Here is a 15,386-nt window from a genome sequence, read left to right as displayed (position 1 = left end):
TCAGAGTCCTGCCCTTCCTTGTCTATCTGAATCTTGAGAAGTAGAATTAACATTCGCGATCTTCATGGAGAGACAAAGCACCCAGCTACCTAATGATCGAGATACAACCACATTATCTCGACAAGGAAAGAGACAACCCCGCAACGAACACGCCCTAGGAATTTATCATTCGCCCCGGCTCATCCAGGCGATGTCTTACTTTACTCCAGGCTCGACAAGATATCGGTTCGCGCTTTCCGATAACCTGCGGAGAAGGGCGCGGAATGCCGATGCTTTTGGGTTCGTGGGATCGACTGTGATAAGCCGCCCTCGCGACAAGTATTATATGTTGTGGAGAGAGACGAGAGGCGAGATAACATTTCTTATGCGTGATCTGAGTTATTTGGGTTCTGGATAATGTAGTGTCAAGCTAGGGTTTTGTTTTGGCCAGTATCAAGGACTATATTTTGGTTTCCGATAATATTTAATCCGGCCTCCACGGTGCAACATTGATAGCGGAGCGGGATGAGCAGTCGTTCGAGCTAGAAACTGGAATTGGCACGTAAATAGTCTTCAAATCCTGACTATAGAATATTTGAGACCTTCTCAGATGACTGTGGCGTTTTCCTAAGTTCGTAGTTTCCATAAGTCGTCCACCTCGAAATTACCCCTGGCTTCACATGGCAAATATGTAAAAAGGTCACGCCTGCCTTCTAAGCTCCAATGAATATTTCAAAGGTCATCGTGGAATGTTGGAGGCTTCTGCCAAACGCTATTTCTCCAGCCAACTCCGTAGAATCGGAGCATCACCATTGGAATCAAGAAAACAACGTTGATCATGGCAAATATCAGCCAGGCGTATTGATAATCGATCTTTTCACCAAGTGGGATACTGTCAAGCCGATCATGTCAGTCATGCACATGGGGAGTAAATGGGACTTGCTACTCACGCATAGAAGGAGATTGTCATTGAGAAAATGCTTCGAAAAAGGTTGAGGATACTGGATATTTCGGAACTTTGAGGTTTATAACACTAGCTTGACATTAGTAGCGACTCCATCTTGATAGACCGTTTTGCGTGGACTTACATCTGTGCAATAACTGTACGTTATGGTCGTTGCGACTTGAAGACCAAAATTGGCAATACCCATTCCAAACGCAGCGCCGATCCACGGGACGGTTTTATGGTGTGACAAGCAGACGCCATCAATGATGATTCCAACAGGGCAAAGGATTGCAAGTGGTATCGCATTAATACGTGGCTCGGGCTCTCGTCGACCTCCATGGCTTTTAGCATATCGATAAACCATGTGGTCAGTCAGCCAACCCGCACACATTTCACCCAGAAGACACCCGATCAGGAGTGGGATGCTTAGCATCAATCCAGTCTGCGCTACATCGAAGCCGTAGATTCCGTGGAATAACTTCGAACCTGTCGCCGCAAACAACACAGAGCCGAACCCGAAAGCCGTCATGTACCAGAATCCTGGGATCAGGATAGCGAGATACTTGAACATGTAGAATGGCTTGATGAAGTCTGCAGCACGGAGCCTGCGACCCTGTAGTCCCGAGTTCTTGAAGAGAAGTAAATCCATGAAGGATCGCTCCTTGAGTCCAGCGACAGATCGTCGGGAGAAAATGGTTTCTGGGAGGCAGAAGAGGTTGAATACAAGGACGCCTAGCTGGATGTATCCCTGAAGTGGACGTTAGACTCTGCATATCGAGGGACATGTGACACGTACTGGAATTAAGAAGCACTGGCGCCAACCCAATCTCTGAGCTATGAAGCCTCCGAATAAAGAAGCAGCGTGAGGTCCGTTGGTCAGGAAAAATGTGAATATACCCATGTAGAACCCACGTTCGTGCAGGAAGTACATATCACAAATGGTCGCGGCTCCGATCGCAGCTGGTGAGCCTGCGCCTATACCATTGAAAACTCTAGTGACGAGTATCCCTGTCCATGTGGTACACTTCCCAGCAGCGATATTAGTGATGCCAGCGACAAGATTTCCCACGATGTAGACGGGTCTTCGGCCGTACAGATTGGACAACGGAACCGTAAGCAGCGGTCCGATACCTGCAAAAACGATGTACACCGTAAGCTCATATGAAGCTTGGACCACAGTGATGTTGAATTGTTTGCTCAACGGAATGAAAGCAGGGTTGACGATAGCACCAGCCATGGGACCGAGAAAGGCCAGTAAACTGACTTGTAAAAGAACGAACAGTTTGAGCCCGGCCGACCAATTCTAGACAGTATCAGTTCAAGCCACTCTCGAGCTATTTGGAAAGACTCTGATAAGGATTCACATACGAGAGGATCATCCTTTCGATCTGTCGGCTGTGGAACAAGAGGGAGTCCACGTTTGTCGAGCTTCAGGTCTGACCTCGGTATCGCTTCAAAACCAATCTGCGCTTCTTTCAGTGCTTCATCGACATCGTCACGAGAAGACCTCTCGCCCTCCTCAGCATGCGCAACTTCGGCTTTCCCTCGTCCAGAGTCCATGATTTCCAAATGACCTAAATTCTTTGGTGACGGAGAGAAAATCGCTGGGTATGAGTACTGATGGTACAATTGAAGTAGGAGCAGTACAGTGTCGTGGAGAACATGATGTGCATTTCTCTCCGTGCACGAGAGCTTGCTTGCCCGCAGAAGTGGGATAAGAGGACTCCAAAAGACAGTATCGCCTGCCTAAACAGGCAACCAGAATGAACATCTGTATGCCCGGTAGTTGTGAAAACGCCCACGAGGCTCGCTAAGAGCCCCCTGTAGTTGGGGAGACTGGGGAGACATGGGGAAATCTCATGATCCGACGGTAAATTTTCCTTGTACTATTGTGGGTGAAGTGGCCCGCTTGGTCAACGGATAATGCACCTTCGATGAGGGGAACATGAGGAGAATGGATGCCATGTGCGGCAGCGCAGAATGGCCGGTGGCGTTGAATAGGGAGCAAAAGAAATGGTGCGGTAATCATGCGGTCGTTGAAGATGTACATCCTGCCTGAACAGGCTAGCTGCCTGCAGTTCTATACCAGAAACCGCATAAGCTTTGTGGCCCAAAGGCTTGGAGATCTTGTTCATTGGGGGAGTCTGGCCACCAACGGTTACGCCAGAAATGTTTACCTACCTAGGCAGTCAGTGAGGAGAAAGTACATTTTGAACTCACTTAGTCACCTCCGGCTAAAACCCATTTATCAGGCAGTAAGAAATATGAAAGACGGAACATTTCTGGGCCCGTTGAGTAAGTAAGTTTTCTGATCGAACTATTCTCATCGGTTCTGCAAGCGATCGAGAGAATTGTCGTCCTCGTCGGCCAATCAACTGGAAGTGCAGCATTCAGATCACATTTCATTTAGAATAAAAGATATGGTCTCGACTCATGACCGCCCGCGGCTTACTGTTGCAATAGTCGGAGGTGGAATTGGTGGGCTTTGCACGGCCCTATCCCTCCACTACCACTGTGGCTCTGCACTCCAGATTAATGTGTATGAACAAGCTCCCCAATATAAGGAGATCGGTGCCGGAGTAGGAATAGGCATCAATGCAGCCAAGCTGCTTTACAAGATCGGAATTGGTGAGAAAGTTGCTGCAATTGCAGGAAAACGAAGCGGCATCTGGATAACGTTCCGCAAATTCGATGATGGAACAGACGTCGTGACGGTGCCGCTGGAAGAGACGGGCGAAGTCAGGCAAACACCTGTTCACCGCGCAGAGTTTTTGGATCTCCTGGTCGATATAGTGAAGCAAAGAAACGCGGCAGATCTTTACACTAACAAGCGATGTCGCAAGTTAACAGTATGTGCCAGACCAATTTTGCCAATTCATGCTGACAAGACAACAGGAGGACGGAGACCAAGTTCTCATCGACTTTGAGGACGGAACAAGCACAAAGGCAAATCTAGTCATTGGCTGTGATGGCATCCATTCTGCTGTTAGAGCTCAGTTCACGAGCGATAACCCTGACTATAGCGGAAGGATCGCTTATCGGGGGCTGGTACCAATATCCGAAATTGAATCATGGTGGGGATTCGACACATATTCCGTGACCTGGCTGGGGAAGAATCGGCATTTTCTTTGCTTCCCAATTTCGCAGAACAAGATACTGAATATCGTTGCATTTGTGGCGGAAAAGGAAGAGAATTTGGGCGATCTGAGGGAAAGCTGGACGGCGGTTGGAGAAAAGCAAGAAGTATTCGACGCTTTCAAATTGTTCGAGGAACGTGTCCAGAAAGTGATTCAATTGATGGACGATCAGCCGTCCAAGTGGCTTATAAATGATCGAAAACCTTTGGATCAATGGGTATACCTGGGAGGCAAGGTTGTGCTACTAGGCGATGCTGCACATGCCATGACACCTCACCAAGGTCAGTCCTTGGAACTTCTCTTCTTTGACCGTACTAACAAGCGGAAAGGTGCCGGAGCAGGTCAGGCGATCGAGGATGGGTACATTCTCGGGCGTGCGCTTTCAGATTATCTGCAAAGCTCGCACTCGAGTTCAGATGCTTTGGAATCTTGGGTACAACTGTATCAGGATGTCCGACTGCCACGGGCACAGAAGGTTCAGCGGACAAGTAGAGACGCAGTAGAGGTGTACCAGGCTCAGGCGGATATCATGAAGGATCTACCATTCGACGAATGTGTTCCAGAGATCCACAAGCGTGTAATTGATAGAATGCGTTGGGTTTGGACGGACGACATTGATGCAGAGTATGATCAGGCTGTGAAGAAGCGGAAAGCGCCGAGTATATCAGCACATATTTAGCCTGTAAGTTATTGACATGGAGGAGACGACATGTTGAGGTTGGATCAAACATCGTCTCAGGAGCCAGATCAGCCTTGCCGCTAATATCTTGGCGAGTGCTAGGTTCTCAAGTAGATAAACATTCAGGGGAAGTTAGATCTTTTCAGTGTTCAAAGCCTCTCCATTAACTAACCCCCATCATCAAGTGTTACTGTGCTCCTGGTAAAATATAAAGTGGTACTAAACTCAAGCCCGCCTCAACATTCTCCTCTTGAATTCTGCCCTCAAGTCAGGCAGACCGTGCTTGATCCTCTCGGCAGCAGTCGCGTTTTCGACAGCCCTTCGCAACAAGAAGTGAATACATTCTTGCACCGAGCCCCAATTCAAACACTTATACACTACCGGTGCCGCTTTCATCTCTAACTCATACTTCGCCGTTACGGCCTTCCCGTCGCCTCTGTGCTTCTCCAAATTCTCGGCAGCAGTCTCGCACTGCTCAACCAAATCACAGCTCACGTCATCCGCCATGCCGTGCAGCTGCCCGTACTGAACATGTGGGACCTCTTTGCCAGCCAAAGCCAACTCCCGAACAAACGCAGTCGCCAATCGGATGGACTCTGTGTTGTGCCCCGCCAGGAAAAGGTGCAGATTCGGAAATTTCTGTGCTTTGAACCCCGGAAACGCCTTGTCCGATGTGTTCTTCCCCAATAAGTCTCTGGCAATCGAGTTGTATGACTCGTCGGTCTGTTCTTTCGTGTCCCAGATTCTGTCACGCACGTCGCTGGCAATATACGCTCCCCGGACCTGCTTGATGCCCAGAGTCCAGCCCTCGTCGCTGGCGACTTGTAAGTATTTAGCTATCGTGGTACGTGAACTCTTGAGGTATGTTTGGATGGTGGTGTAGACAAGGGCGTCACCGTGAATGTTGTGTCGACGCATGAGGTTGGTCGTCCATGCGTCAATGGTGGGCTGGAAGATTTGCTGCTCAGCATCGATCCAGATTCGGCTGCCCTGTAACCGAGCTTGGTTGCATATTGTATCGATCGCCCTCGCCAGTGCCTCGGGAGGCTGGCTGCGGTCGATGAGGCACTGGCTGACGAACGGACCCGCTCCGGTGAACCTGAAGGACCGAAGATCATGGTAAGTCTTCAATATTATCCAAACCACCAAACAATTCTTCAAGGGTATGCTTACTTCACATTCATATAATCGTTCTCACCAATCATACCCAAAGTTGTCATATTCCCATCAAGCCAGAACTGGATATGTTTTTCCGCTGCCGCGGCCTGCGACTCGGCCCTTGACAGCTCCTTACTGGCACCATCAGCACCACCACTCGGCTCGACCACGATCTCCCGCCCATATCCCAGTATCACGCCCGCATAACCAGTCTTCTTGATCTCTGCGATGGTCCGCTTGACCTCTGGAGGCGTCGTTCCGGCACAAAAATTATCATAAACAAGGACACGGATAGCCCGACCCACCACGGGATTCTGATCGGGGTTCAGGAATGGTGACTTGGAATGTGCAATGAATCCCATTGCGCCCATCAGGACCTTCAGCAGTCTCGGCGACGTAAAGCAGTATCCGAGGAACAGTGATCGCAGCAGACTCACCGTTGACAGGCGTGATAGTGGCGAGGCTCTCCTCGTATGGCTTCTTGCTGGCTCGGAGGAGTCTTCTATGGTGTCTGTCCCTGGAATCCGTACAGCGGCGGCCGAGGTCGATGCCAGCGTCTGCGAGGATGCATTGGAGCTGTTGGAGTGGATAGTCCGAGACCTCGGACTCTCCTGTGTGAGTGGCGATATCCTCACTGACGGTCCATATGTTTTATGGATGGAAAAGAGGCGAGAGCCCGTCCAGAGCACACGCGAAGTCTGGATATGCATAGACTTTGCCATCCCTCGGGGTTGGTTATTGATCAGGATCTATCTCAGATAAATCTCGAAACGAATATAATCATCCGTTCATCCACGTCCCGATATCGAACAACTGTCGTGTGATACTCGACCGCAGGAGTTTCCAGTATCTCGCTCTCCAAATAGTCAGTCATACATAAACTGCACTGCGTGCAACATTCGACTGTCCATAGATATCATCAACGTGATAAGAGCCCACGACGAAGCCATATCTATCCCGTCCAACTCAACGATCGGAATGCGTGAGCCGACAAGTCGCTGACCTCCACAAAGAGCGTGCGTGGGACCAGGGCCATTGGAGGCCAGGTGACCACTCGTTTAGTTTACAACGCAATGATAAGAAACTTTTGGGACATGCGGGGAAGGAAAATCGAGAGGCCCGATTTGGGTCAGATTTATGAGAGCCGTATATGTTAGGTGTCTAGCGACACGCCGGACCGGACTGTGGAGGGTGAAGGATTGCCGGGTAGCTTTGCACGTCATATGGGGTGGTTGGTGCGTTGTTCGACGCAATCACTATCAATCCTGTGATTGTCATGGATTGATAGAGTTGTTATTGTGGTCAGTGTTGAGGAACCTGTGTTCGCGCTCAATCGGGTTTGGCTTGCTTTACGATATGTTTCAATCTTCATCACTGCACGTTCGGCACTATCATGGGATTACAGTGGCTTTCAGTCAAATTAGATCATTTCGTTTCCAAGAATATTTTTCTGAAGACAAGCACAGAAGATGATACCTACCTACCCAGGGCGGTCCAAGGCATGCGTGACAAGACTCCCGTTCTTTTCTCTCAAAGTAATAACACACAGAGCCGGTTCACATCCACAATACTCAAGTATCCATGTGTGGTCCCAACGACAAAAGAAAACGATAGATAAACAAAGCCTTTAAAATCGTAAAGATGCCTCTATGTATTCCCTTCCCGACCAACTTCGATCAATACTCAATCGACGGCGACAAAAGCAAATGCAAAACCGGGCCAATAAATAGGGGCGTTGAATGATTCACCCAGCTCATGACAAAAAATGCTAGTCAGGAAGTCCACGGTACGTCTCGCTTCTTGGTCTTGATGACCGCCCGACGAGAGGGAGCGAGAGAGATATCAAGGTCCTCAACCCGGCACACCCACGTCCTTGGCTTGCTGGATCATCATGGCCAAGATGGCCTTCTCCTCGGGCGAGAAATCCCGCTTCAGCGGCGCGTCGGTCGTCAAGCAACACATGTTACTCTCCTCGAGCTGCCAGGCACCAGGTTCCCGCACATCCCTGGGCTCAATGAGGTAATGCTCGAACTTGCCGAATTTCTTCTGCTTCTTGTCCGCGAATTTGTTATCGAGCAGCCAGCCGTTGAACCACAGTGGTTTGCCCTCGTAGTCGAGATGCAGGAGTTGTGGCGCGCAGATCGAGTATGTCGAGGGTTCTTCGTCAATGGGGTCGGTCTCTTCTTCTACCTCTTCGGGTTCCGGCGCGGCGGGTTGCGAGGGTTCGCCTTCTCGGGGTGCTTCGCCGTCGAAGGGTTTCTTTCGATTGGCCTTTTTGCGGGCCTTTTCTTGTTTCTCTTCTTCGGTCAGTTCGTGTGTTTGAACCGTGCCCATGATGCCGGCGTCTCCGTTGTGGAAAGCATAGTCCATGTCACCCACGAGTTCCCAGCCTATCCAGAATGTCTCTTTGTCACCTGGATTGTATGTTAGATATGGATATCAATGTTTAGGACGGGGGAAAGAGCCTACCATAAACCATGTCGTAAACACCCACTCTACCTTCGTCCTTGTTCCCGTCTCTATCGGGACCATTCATTCTCGTGACGAGGAGAAGTGCAACGAAATGGCGCCACTTATCAACCACAACCACACCTGATTCCTGCATGTGGCCACTGTCACCCGTCCAAAATCGGCTCTGCTTGACTTGTCGAGAAATGGGCTTTGGCAAAATTTGTTGAAGCCATCTTTTCTTATTTTCAGGCATAATGAGACGATCTTTGAAGAAAAGAGCACCAGTTTTCTGATAAGCCGGGTCTTCGAAGAGAACTTCGGGATTCGTGAAAAACAAGCTGTCTGCATCGATAAAGATGACTTCCCGGAAGCTAGAGAACAAGATGGCGAAAGGTTTGGCGGCCCATCCAGCCAGCTTCCAGCCCTCATCGTTGACCATCTGGGCAATGTCGCGGGTGATGACACCATCGAGATCTTCCAATTCCTGCCGGTAATCTTCGCTGAGATCTGAATCACCAAGATACATGACCTCGATAGGGAGATTACATCCGAGTTTTCTGAATGTTGGGATTGTCGTCAATAAAAAAGGTGCCTGGTCGTCTCCTGCCGTGAGAACAATACCTCGACCTCCCTTTTTGAAATGCGAATGTAGGGTCATATGATCGGGGAAGTAAGGCGCGGTCCATGGAAAGAGCATCTGACCGAATTTGACCAGGAAATATCGGTAGGCCTCATATGAATGAATGGTCGACGCAAGTTCGGCACCAGTCATTTCCTCAGGAGGTTGATGATTGTGATGTCGAAGATACTGAATCACATCGTCACGCACATAACTGCCACCTTCCTCGTCAAAGCTGAGATGCAGAGCCTCCCACGCCTCAAAAAACTTCTTGTACTCGCGTACACGGAGACCCATCTCGCGGAGTTTCTCCTTTCCAGTCCCCTCGACTTGTCGAAGCAGATCTCGACCCTCCATCTCACCTGGCAGCAGAGCCAGTACTCGAGCGAGAGCCTTTTCGAACTTGGGTCGTTCCGTAAATCCAATCGACTGTTGGCTCTCCTTTCCTGACATTTCAGCAGGAATGATTTTCGGTTTAGAAGTCCTATCACTGTCCCTCAGGGGGGTTGGTTCCTCGTCGTAGTTATGGGTTACAGCTGGTTTCTTCGGGTTGGCGAAAGGCGCCTCCTTGGGAGGAGCCGCGAAAGGATTATCGGTATCTAAATGTTGATTGGAAGGTTCGTGACCAAGATGGGACTGTGGGAAATCAGCTTGTTGAAGAATACCATTGGGATCCGATTGCCTCACTCCATCCGAATTCGATGAAGAACCACCCGGCCTATGATTTAATAACGAGTCTGACGGCGGTGGAGCTGAGGGTAGTGAGTTGCTGGAATGGAGAAAATATATCAGAGGCACGCATAATAGGACTATTATCAATAAAGCTCCTTGTCGTGATCGTAGGCTTCGTCGTGTGGGACCTCCATAGGGAAGACCGGGAAGAGATCGGCCTTCCTTCAACGGGGCGTGCCTTGGGGTGAACATGCCCCCGGATACCCGCATGGGCAAGAAGAAGTGTTGAAACGGCTTGGTAGAAGTCGATATATGTCGATGTGATGAGAAGTGTTATAGAGCGCCAAGTTGGGTCATTGGCTGGATGAAGCCTGAGTGGGATCTCTGGCTGTAGCCTGTGTGGGTGTTTCCAAGCACGCGTTCCAGACGCGACAGGGGTCTGAATCTGATGGATCGCGACCAAGTGTTTTGTGGTCGTGCAAAGTCTAGTCTATATTGAAGTTGAATAGAACAGAAAAGAGATGAGATTGATCATCAAGACGCGAACACAAAGTAACGATATCGATGGCCAGAGACGAGGTGGAAAGTTCTCGAGGGAGGCAAAGGGTTAGTTGGAAGTTTAGGGGAGCTGGCAGCCACCGAGTGAGGAGCGGGAGCTGAATAAGGGAATCAGGGTCAAACCACCACCACTGGCATATTTTTTATTTGAAACTAGACGATTTGACTCCCTTGCCGCTATTATTCTCCATCAAGTTAGACCTGCTTCGGCTGTCATCCCCTTTGCCCTTGAACTATGACCCTATTTTTTGGTCCTTTTTGAACACCATTTCCTCTATCAATATCTATATGGGCCATTGGTAGATGTTGCCCGTGGATATACATGCAAATTAGACTAGTCATCGACATGCTCGTATTCAACGACTTCGCAACGCCTTCCGTACCGAATCCATTGCGCATGTTTAGAAGATAGAGTTCTCATCAAACTTTCCCTCGGCGAGTCCACCAGACAGACCAGGTTCAGGTACATGAAACCTATATTTAGTAGTGTTGCATGGATTCTTCTGTTGCTTCTTTTCTGTTTCTTAAATCACCATTCTATCTTCATCGAGTATGGCGACATGTGGAAATAGATATTGTGGGACCAATTGGTCCATGAGATCGGAGGAATGCCCACAGAACGAGATTGCAAAAATGCCAAGCTTTCCCCTGAATTCTTGACGATGTGGGCAGGGCAGTCTTGTTTGTGCCCACTGCCCAGACCCCACAGATCCGAGATATGTCTTCAATGCTAAAGTTCCACCCTAGCTGTCTGTCACTGTCACTGTCTCTCGACCTAGACTTCTTCAAGACAACCTCTGCTTGGGCAATTTGGGAATGAAAAGCCATACTGCTAGCATCAGAACCATCGCCCCAAGAATGATGGGCTGGAGGACCTTCACTCCGGCCACATTGGCGATGGCGCCGACAGCAAATGGTAAGATACAGGCACCACTTGCTCCAACGGCGGCTGCAAACCCCACGGCAGCCACGTGAAGTCTCTTCGGAAGCAGTTTGGTGAGTGCAACAACCCCCGCGGGGAAAAGAGGCGCCATGAAGAATCCAACCAGACTGACCATGACGGCACTGACAAGAAAATTGGGAATAAACCAAAACATCAGTTGTAAACCCACACTGAGGACGATATAAGTCGCAACTGCGTGCTTCTCTGTCTTGAAGAGGCGTCCGGTGACAAACCCGAGGACGAGCCGGCCCACAGTGATACCCAGCCAGAATCCGGTCGAAACCATTCCAGAGGCAAAGGGTGATCCTTTGCGGACATTCAACATGAAGGTAACGATCCAGCCGCCAATGCTGACCTCAATACCGACATAAATAAGTAGGAAAACCGCTGTGAGTATTGTGACTTTGTTTTTGACCGCCTCAGCCGTTTTGCTCTTGCTACTATTCGGGTTTTTGCCTGTGCTGGAGGGTCTGAATCTGGCAAGAAATCCGCGTGGCTTGCCTCCCTGAGCAGAAGAGGTGGCCGAATCAGCGGCAGGGGGGGTGTTTGTACCGGAATCAATGTCTCCAGCGGTATGTGGATGCTCGGCTCTGTATGCCTGTCCATCAGCTTTCCAGAACGCACCGGTTAGAACAAAAACTTCAATGGCTGCAGCCCCAACCATGAGATAGTAGAATTGATACCAATGCCAACCCGCTTGAGTGATCAGGGCTGTGGCGATGAGAGGGGAGAGGGCTGCACCCAAGCCATAAAAGGCATGGAGGAAGCCCAAAACTTCATTGGCGTTGGCCATATCGCCTATCCAGGCGTTCCTAAGAAAAAAGGTCAACAAAACACATATCCGGAGAGGCTGAGCTCTTCTTACCATCCGCTATCACCTAATCCATTGCCAAATCCTGAGAGAATGAATACCACCACGAGGACAGGATAAGGAGGATGAAGACAAATCACCACTAAATCGATTAGGATCTCCCAAGACCTTATGTTTGAGCGGATGCATACCATAAGCTACCAAGTGTGAAACACTCATTATGGTAGCAACCCCCCGCTGACCATAGACGGTATGAATATGATTGTTCAAAATTGCCGCGGTTGCGTAGCCAATAACCGGACTGAGGAACACCAGCGATATCACTGTGTAGTTGATCTTATAGTATTCTTCGAGATATGGAATGAGAGCACCATATGCAGCATCATTTGCTCCGAGAATGATGAAGCAGTAAAAGCAGGCAAAACAGCGCCAGCCATTGATTTTTGGGGAATTCCATTTCTGCAGTTGAATTACAGCGGTGGTCGGAGACGGTAGGGCACCTGCTGATGTGTCTTCGACCGTCTCACGGGCATGTTTGTCTGAGTTTTCCCGTTGGGTAGATAGCCTGGGCATTTCCATGACCATGGTCGAGCTGCCGCCCGAGCCATTGTTGAACTGCATATGCTGGGACATTGCCCCCCGAGTGGCCGACGTAGTCACACTTTATATGACACGCAGCCTGCTTCTTGATTGGAAAGAGATTATCTCAATTCAGTTCTCCGAAAATGGAGGTCTGCAATGGACTGTGGCTTTTGGGACGGGTCGTGTTGATATACGACAGATGGTGACCAATGTACCAGGATTGAGCAAATGGGGCGATCTCCGGTTCGGGGAACGTATACAGGGCAGAGCTAATCGATAATGAAGGACCATGCATACACTTGGAACAATATCCAACTCTCCAACATATAACAGGCCAAGGATATCTATCTAAACCACGAGACCGGAAGGTGGAGCAAATGAAAAAGCATTGCCCAGCATTGCCCAAGACCATGATCTCATCACGCCCCGGGGATCAACCGACCTGTAAAGTACGAAAAAGGTATAGAAAGCGATGAAAATTCTTCGATTTGGCTTTCGGCCCGTGGTTCCCTTTTGCCAGATCCGATATTCTTGGTTTGCCATTGGATGTGAAAACGTCGCGGAATTGCTCGCTGAATTCCGCCTTGTGGATTCAGGTATACCGCCTCTCAGGTGATGGAGATCGCGGAGTTCTGGAGTTACTCTTACCGATGTATGTAGATCGTCGCAGAGAAGTCCAATGATTGCAGGTCGTTGCGCCTTATTTGACGACTCACTTACAGGTCGAATGACCATAATGGGTAGCACGGCTATGATGGATTGAAGATGACTTCACTTCTAGACCTCACTCTCCGATTGAGCGTTGAGGGAGCACGAAGGGCGTGAAAGTCGAATTGAAGGATACTTGGACACCACTTTTTTTAACCATACGTTAAGTAGCTACCTACCTCAGGTGGGCAGTTCAATGGACTAAGAAAGTGCATTTCCGATTCTGGCGTCAAGTGCTGCCTAATCAGACCATATGAATAATCTTCCCGGCCCAGCAAATGACTTTTATGGTGTTGTGCCGTCTCGCACTTTGACACATCTCGAATCAGAAAACGGTTTCTGAAGCCAACACGGCATCCGATCTCACGAAGTCTTCCCGCCACAACACGAGTCGTTGAAGGATACGTCGTACGGGGTTGCTGGGTCATGAAAAGCCGGAATGGGCAAAAGTTTCATCTCGATATGGAATGCGGGCACTGGTCACGCTTGGAACAACGTGTGACTGGATGCGAGGGAACCTGTCAGAATGAGTTGCTGGATCATAAAATACCAGAATTATTCTCTGTTAGGCAGTTTCTGCCACCGTTTTGGGTGATCCTTCACTCACTGGCAGTTGTGACACGATTTACGAGTACGGTTAAACACGACCGTGTTTGTTGGTGATGGGCAGCCATTGTGATTAAGATGATTAATTTCCAGTGATATCTGCTATAAATGCCTTCACTATGAGAGGAGGCGGTGACACCACAACGCCAGCGCTTAGGAAATCAATTCCAACGTTCTGTCCTTCTTATCCTGGCCGTGACAGGAGTATACCGCAAAGCCTGCACTAATAGTCAATCGATGATCCTCCCAGTTTGTCATTAATATGGAGCACACTGTAACTTGTCAGCCAAATTATCAAGCACGTGATCGAATCAGGAAAACTACTCACGAATACTGCTTTGTCAATGTCCCCTCTCCACCTTTGGCGAGGTCAATGTTGAAGACGTAGAAATTACCCTCATTGGTCACGACCATCACTTGAGGTGAGTTACTGCTCATCGCTACCACACTCCGCAATTGGCTCGGTGCAGTCCCTGAAGCAGAGCGTGGAAGTCTGATCCAAGCGAAATCGCGGGATGGCTCCCACATCTCCGCAACACCTTTGGGCAGATAACCACCCACAGTTGTTGCAAGATTGATACCAACATGCTGACTGGTTCTGCGCAGCAAGCCCATGAACGTGCCATTGGGTCTTCGACTGGACAGTGCAGTTGGTGACGTTGATCCGTCCTCATCTTCAGCGTTGTCATCCATAGCTTCACTGCCCTGACTTAGTCGTCTATGAAATGCACCCGTAACTTTCGAAGGCGAAACAGGTTCGTCACCGTCTTCGCTTTTCCGGGTTTGAGGTCCAAGTTTGAATATGTGGATGGTCTCGGTGGCAGATGAGACGCACAATAAGGTTGACGTGATATTGAAGGCCATACTAAATATCCTTGACGGCATAGAGCCTCTTCGGAATTGATATAGCTTGTGAGCATCCGGGACGGAAAAAACTCGAATGATGGTTCCCTTGTCGGAAGCAGTTGCGAGGACAGTGCCTTCATTGTTAAATATCACACATGATAGAGGCGATCGATGGGCTTCGACGACATTCACCGCCTCCAACTTGACCGCATCAAAAATCAAAACCTCACCGGAGGTCGGCGGAACATGTGTAGTGTTTGGAGGTGCATGGGAGGGTGGTGCGAAGGAGGAAGATGCTGCTTTTTGTGGAAGTGGATAAGCAAGGAAGCAATTCTCCGACGACGGGGAGAGTGCGCAAATTGCTAGGCGAGAGTCAGCTCGAGACAATTAGGAATATGACAGACCACTACCAACCTGTTGGGTTTGGCGATGTCTCTATGGTGTAGAGCAATTTCATGGTCTGGATGTCGTAGAGGTAAATCTGATCCTCCAGCACAATAACCAACCTTTTCCGGTTGAGACGAACGGACAAGACAGTTGTAGGAAATGTGAGCTCGCATATGATGGAATCCCGCTGGCTTTGTCAACAACAATCTCCACCTCATGAGCCTGGGGCGCACCTTGGTATTCTTTATCTGTAACCTTCTCGGGGACAATATGAGTGCGACCAGGGAAGTTGAGAAGAGCATTT

The 15,386-nt window shown here is 49.3% G+C and overlaps 6 protein-coding genes across 6 annotated transcripts; 1 reads left to right on the top strand and 5 right to left on the bottom strand.

Annotated features, from left to right (window-relative positions):
* Nucleotides 1-711: 711 nt before the first annotated feature.
* On the bottom strand, nt 712-2,485 carry LTR84_010603 (uncharacterized protein; the record flags this gene model as incomplete). The annotated part of the gene is made up of 5 exons (XM_064854138.1): nt 712-871; nt 930-1,012; nt 1,068-1,673; nt 1,722-2,228; nt 2,294-2,485. 5 exons carry the CDS (start codon nt 2,483-2,485, stop codon nt 712-714), a joined length of 1,548 nt encoding a protein of 515 aa, XP_064700245.1.
* Nucleotides 2,486-3,345: 860 nt separating this feature from the next.
* LTR84_010602 (uncharacterized protein) lies at nt 3,346-4,741 on the top strand (the record flags this gene model as incomplete). The annotated part of the gene is made up of 2 exons (XM_064854137.1): nt 3,346-3,774; nt 3,821-4,741. The coding sequence occupies 2 exons, from the start codon at nt 3,346-3,348 to the stop codon at nt 4,739-4,741; spliced, it is 1,350 nt and encodes a 449-aa protein (XP_064700244.1).
* A 225-nt stretch (nt 4,742-4,966) lies between these two features.
* On the bottom strand, nt 4,967-6,621 carry LTR84_010601 (uncharacterized protein; the record flags this gene model as incomplete). The annotated part of the gene is made up of 2 exons (XM_064854136.1): nt 4,967-5,840; nt 5,915-6,621. The coding sequence occupies 2 exons, from the start codon at nt 6,619-6,621 to the stop codon at nt 4,967-4,969; spliced, it is 1,581 nt and encodes a 526-aa protein (XP_064700243.1).
* Nucleotides 6,622-7,750: 1,129 nt separating this feature from the next.
* Nucleotides 7,751-9,911, bottom strand: LTR84_010600 (uncharacterized protein; the record flags this gene model as incomplete). The annotated part of the gene is made up of 2 exons (XM_064854135.1): nt 7,751-8,313; nt 8,369-9,911. The coding sequence occupies 2 exons, from the start codon at nt 9,909-9,911 to the stop codon at nt 7,751-7,753; spliced, it is 2,106 nt and encodes a 701-aa protein (XP_064700242.1).
* Nucleotides 9,912-10,984: 1,073 nt separating this feature from the next.
* LTR84_010599 (uncharacterized protein) lies at nt 10,985-12,586 on the bottom strand (the record flags this gene model as incomplete). The annotated part of the gene is made up of 3 exons (XM_064854134.1): nt 10,985-11,954; nt 12,008-12,095; nt 12,145-12,586. The coding sequence occupies 3 exons, from the start codon at nt 12,584-12,586 to the stop codon at nt 10,985-10,987; spliced, it is 1,500 nt and encodes a 499-aa protein (XP_064700241.1).
* A 1,486-nt stretch (nt 12,587-14,072) lies between these two features.
* ATG18 (autophagy protein) lies at nt 14,073-15,152 on the bottom strand (the record flags this gene model as incomplete). Its single annotated transcript, XM_064854133.1, has 3 exons — nt 14,073-14,121; nt 14,178-15,057; nt 15,110-15,152. The coding sequence occupies 3 exons, from the start codon at nt 15,150-15,152 to the stop codon at nt 14,073-14,075; spliced, it is 972 nt and encodes a 323-aa protein (XP_064700240.1).
* Between the last annotated feature and the right edge of the window lie 234 nt (nt 15,153-15,386).

The sequence above is a fragment of the Exophiala bonariae genome, assembly GCF_035927105.1.
Source record: "Exophiala bonariae strain CCFEE 5792 chromosome Unknown scaffold_46, whole genome shotgun sequence".
Lineage (NCBI taxonomy): Eukaryota > Fungi > Ascomycota > Eurotiomycetes > Chaetothyriales > Herpotrichiellaceae > Exophiala > Exophiala bonariae.
This window is presented reverse-complemented; position numbering and strand designations above follow the sequence as displayed.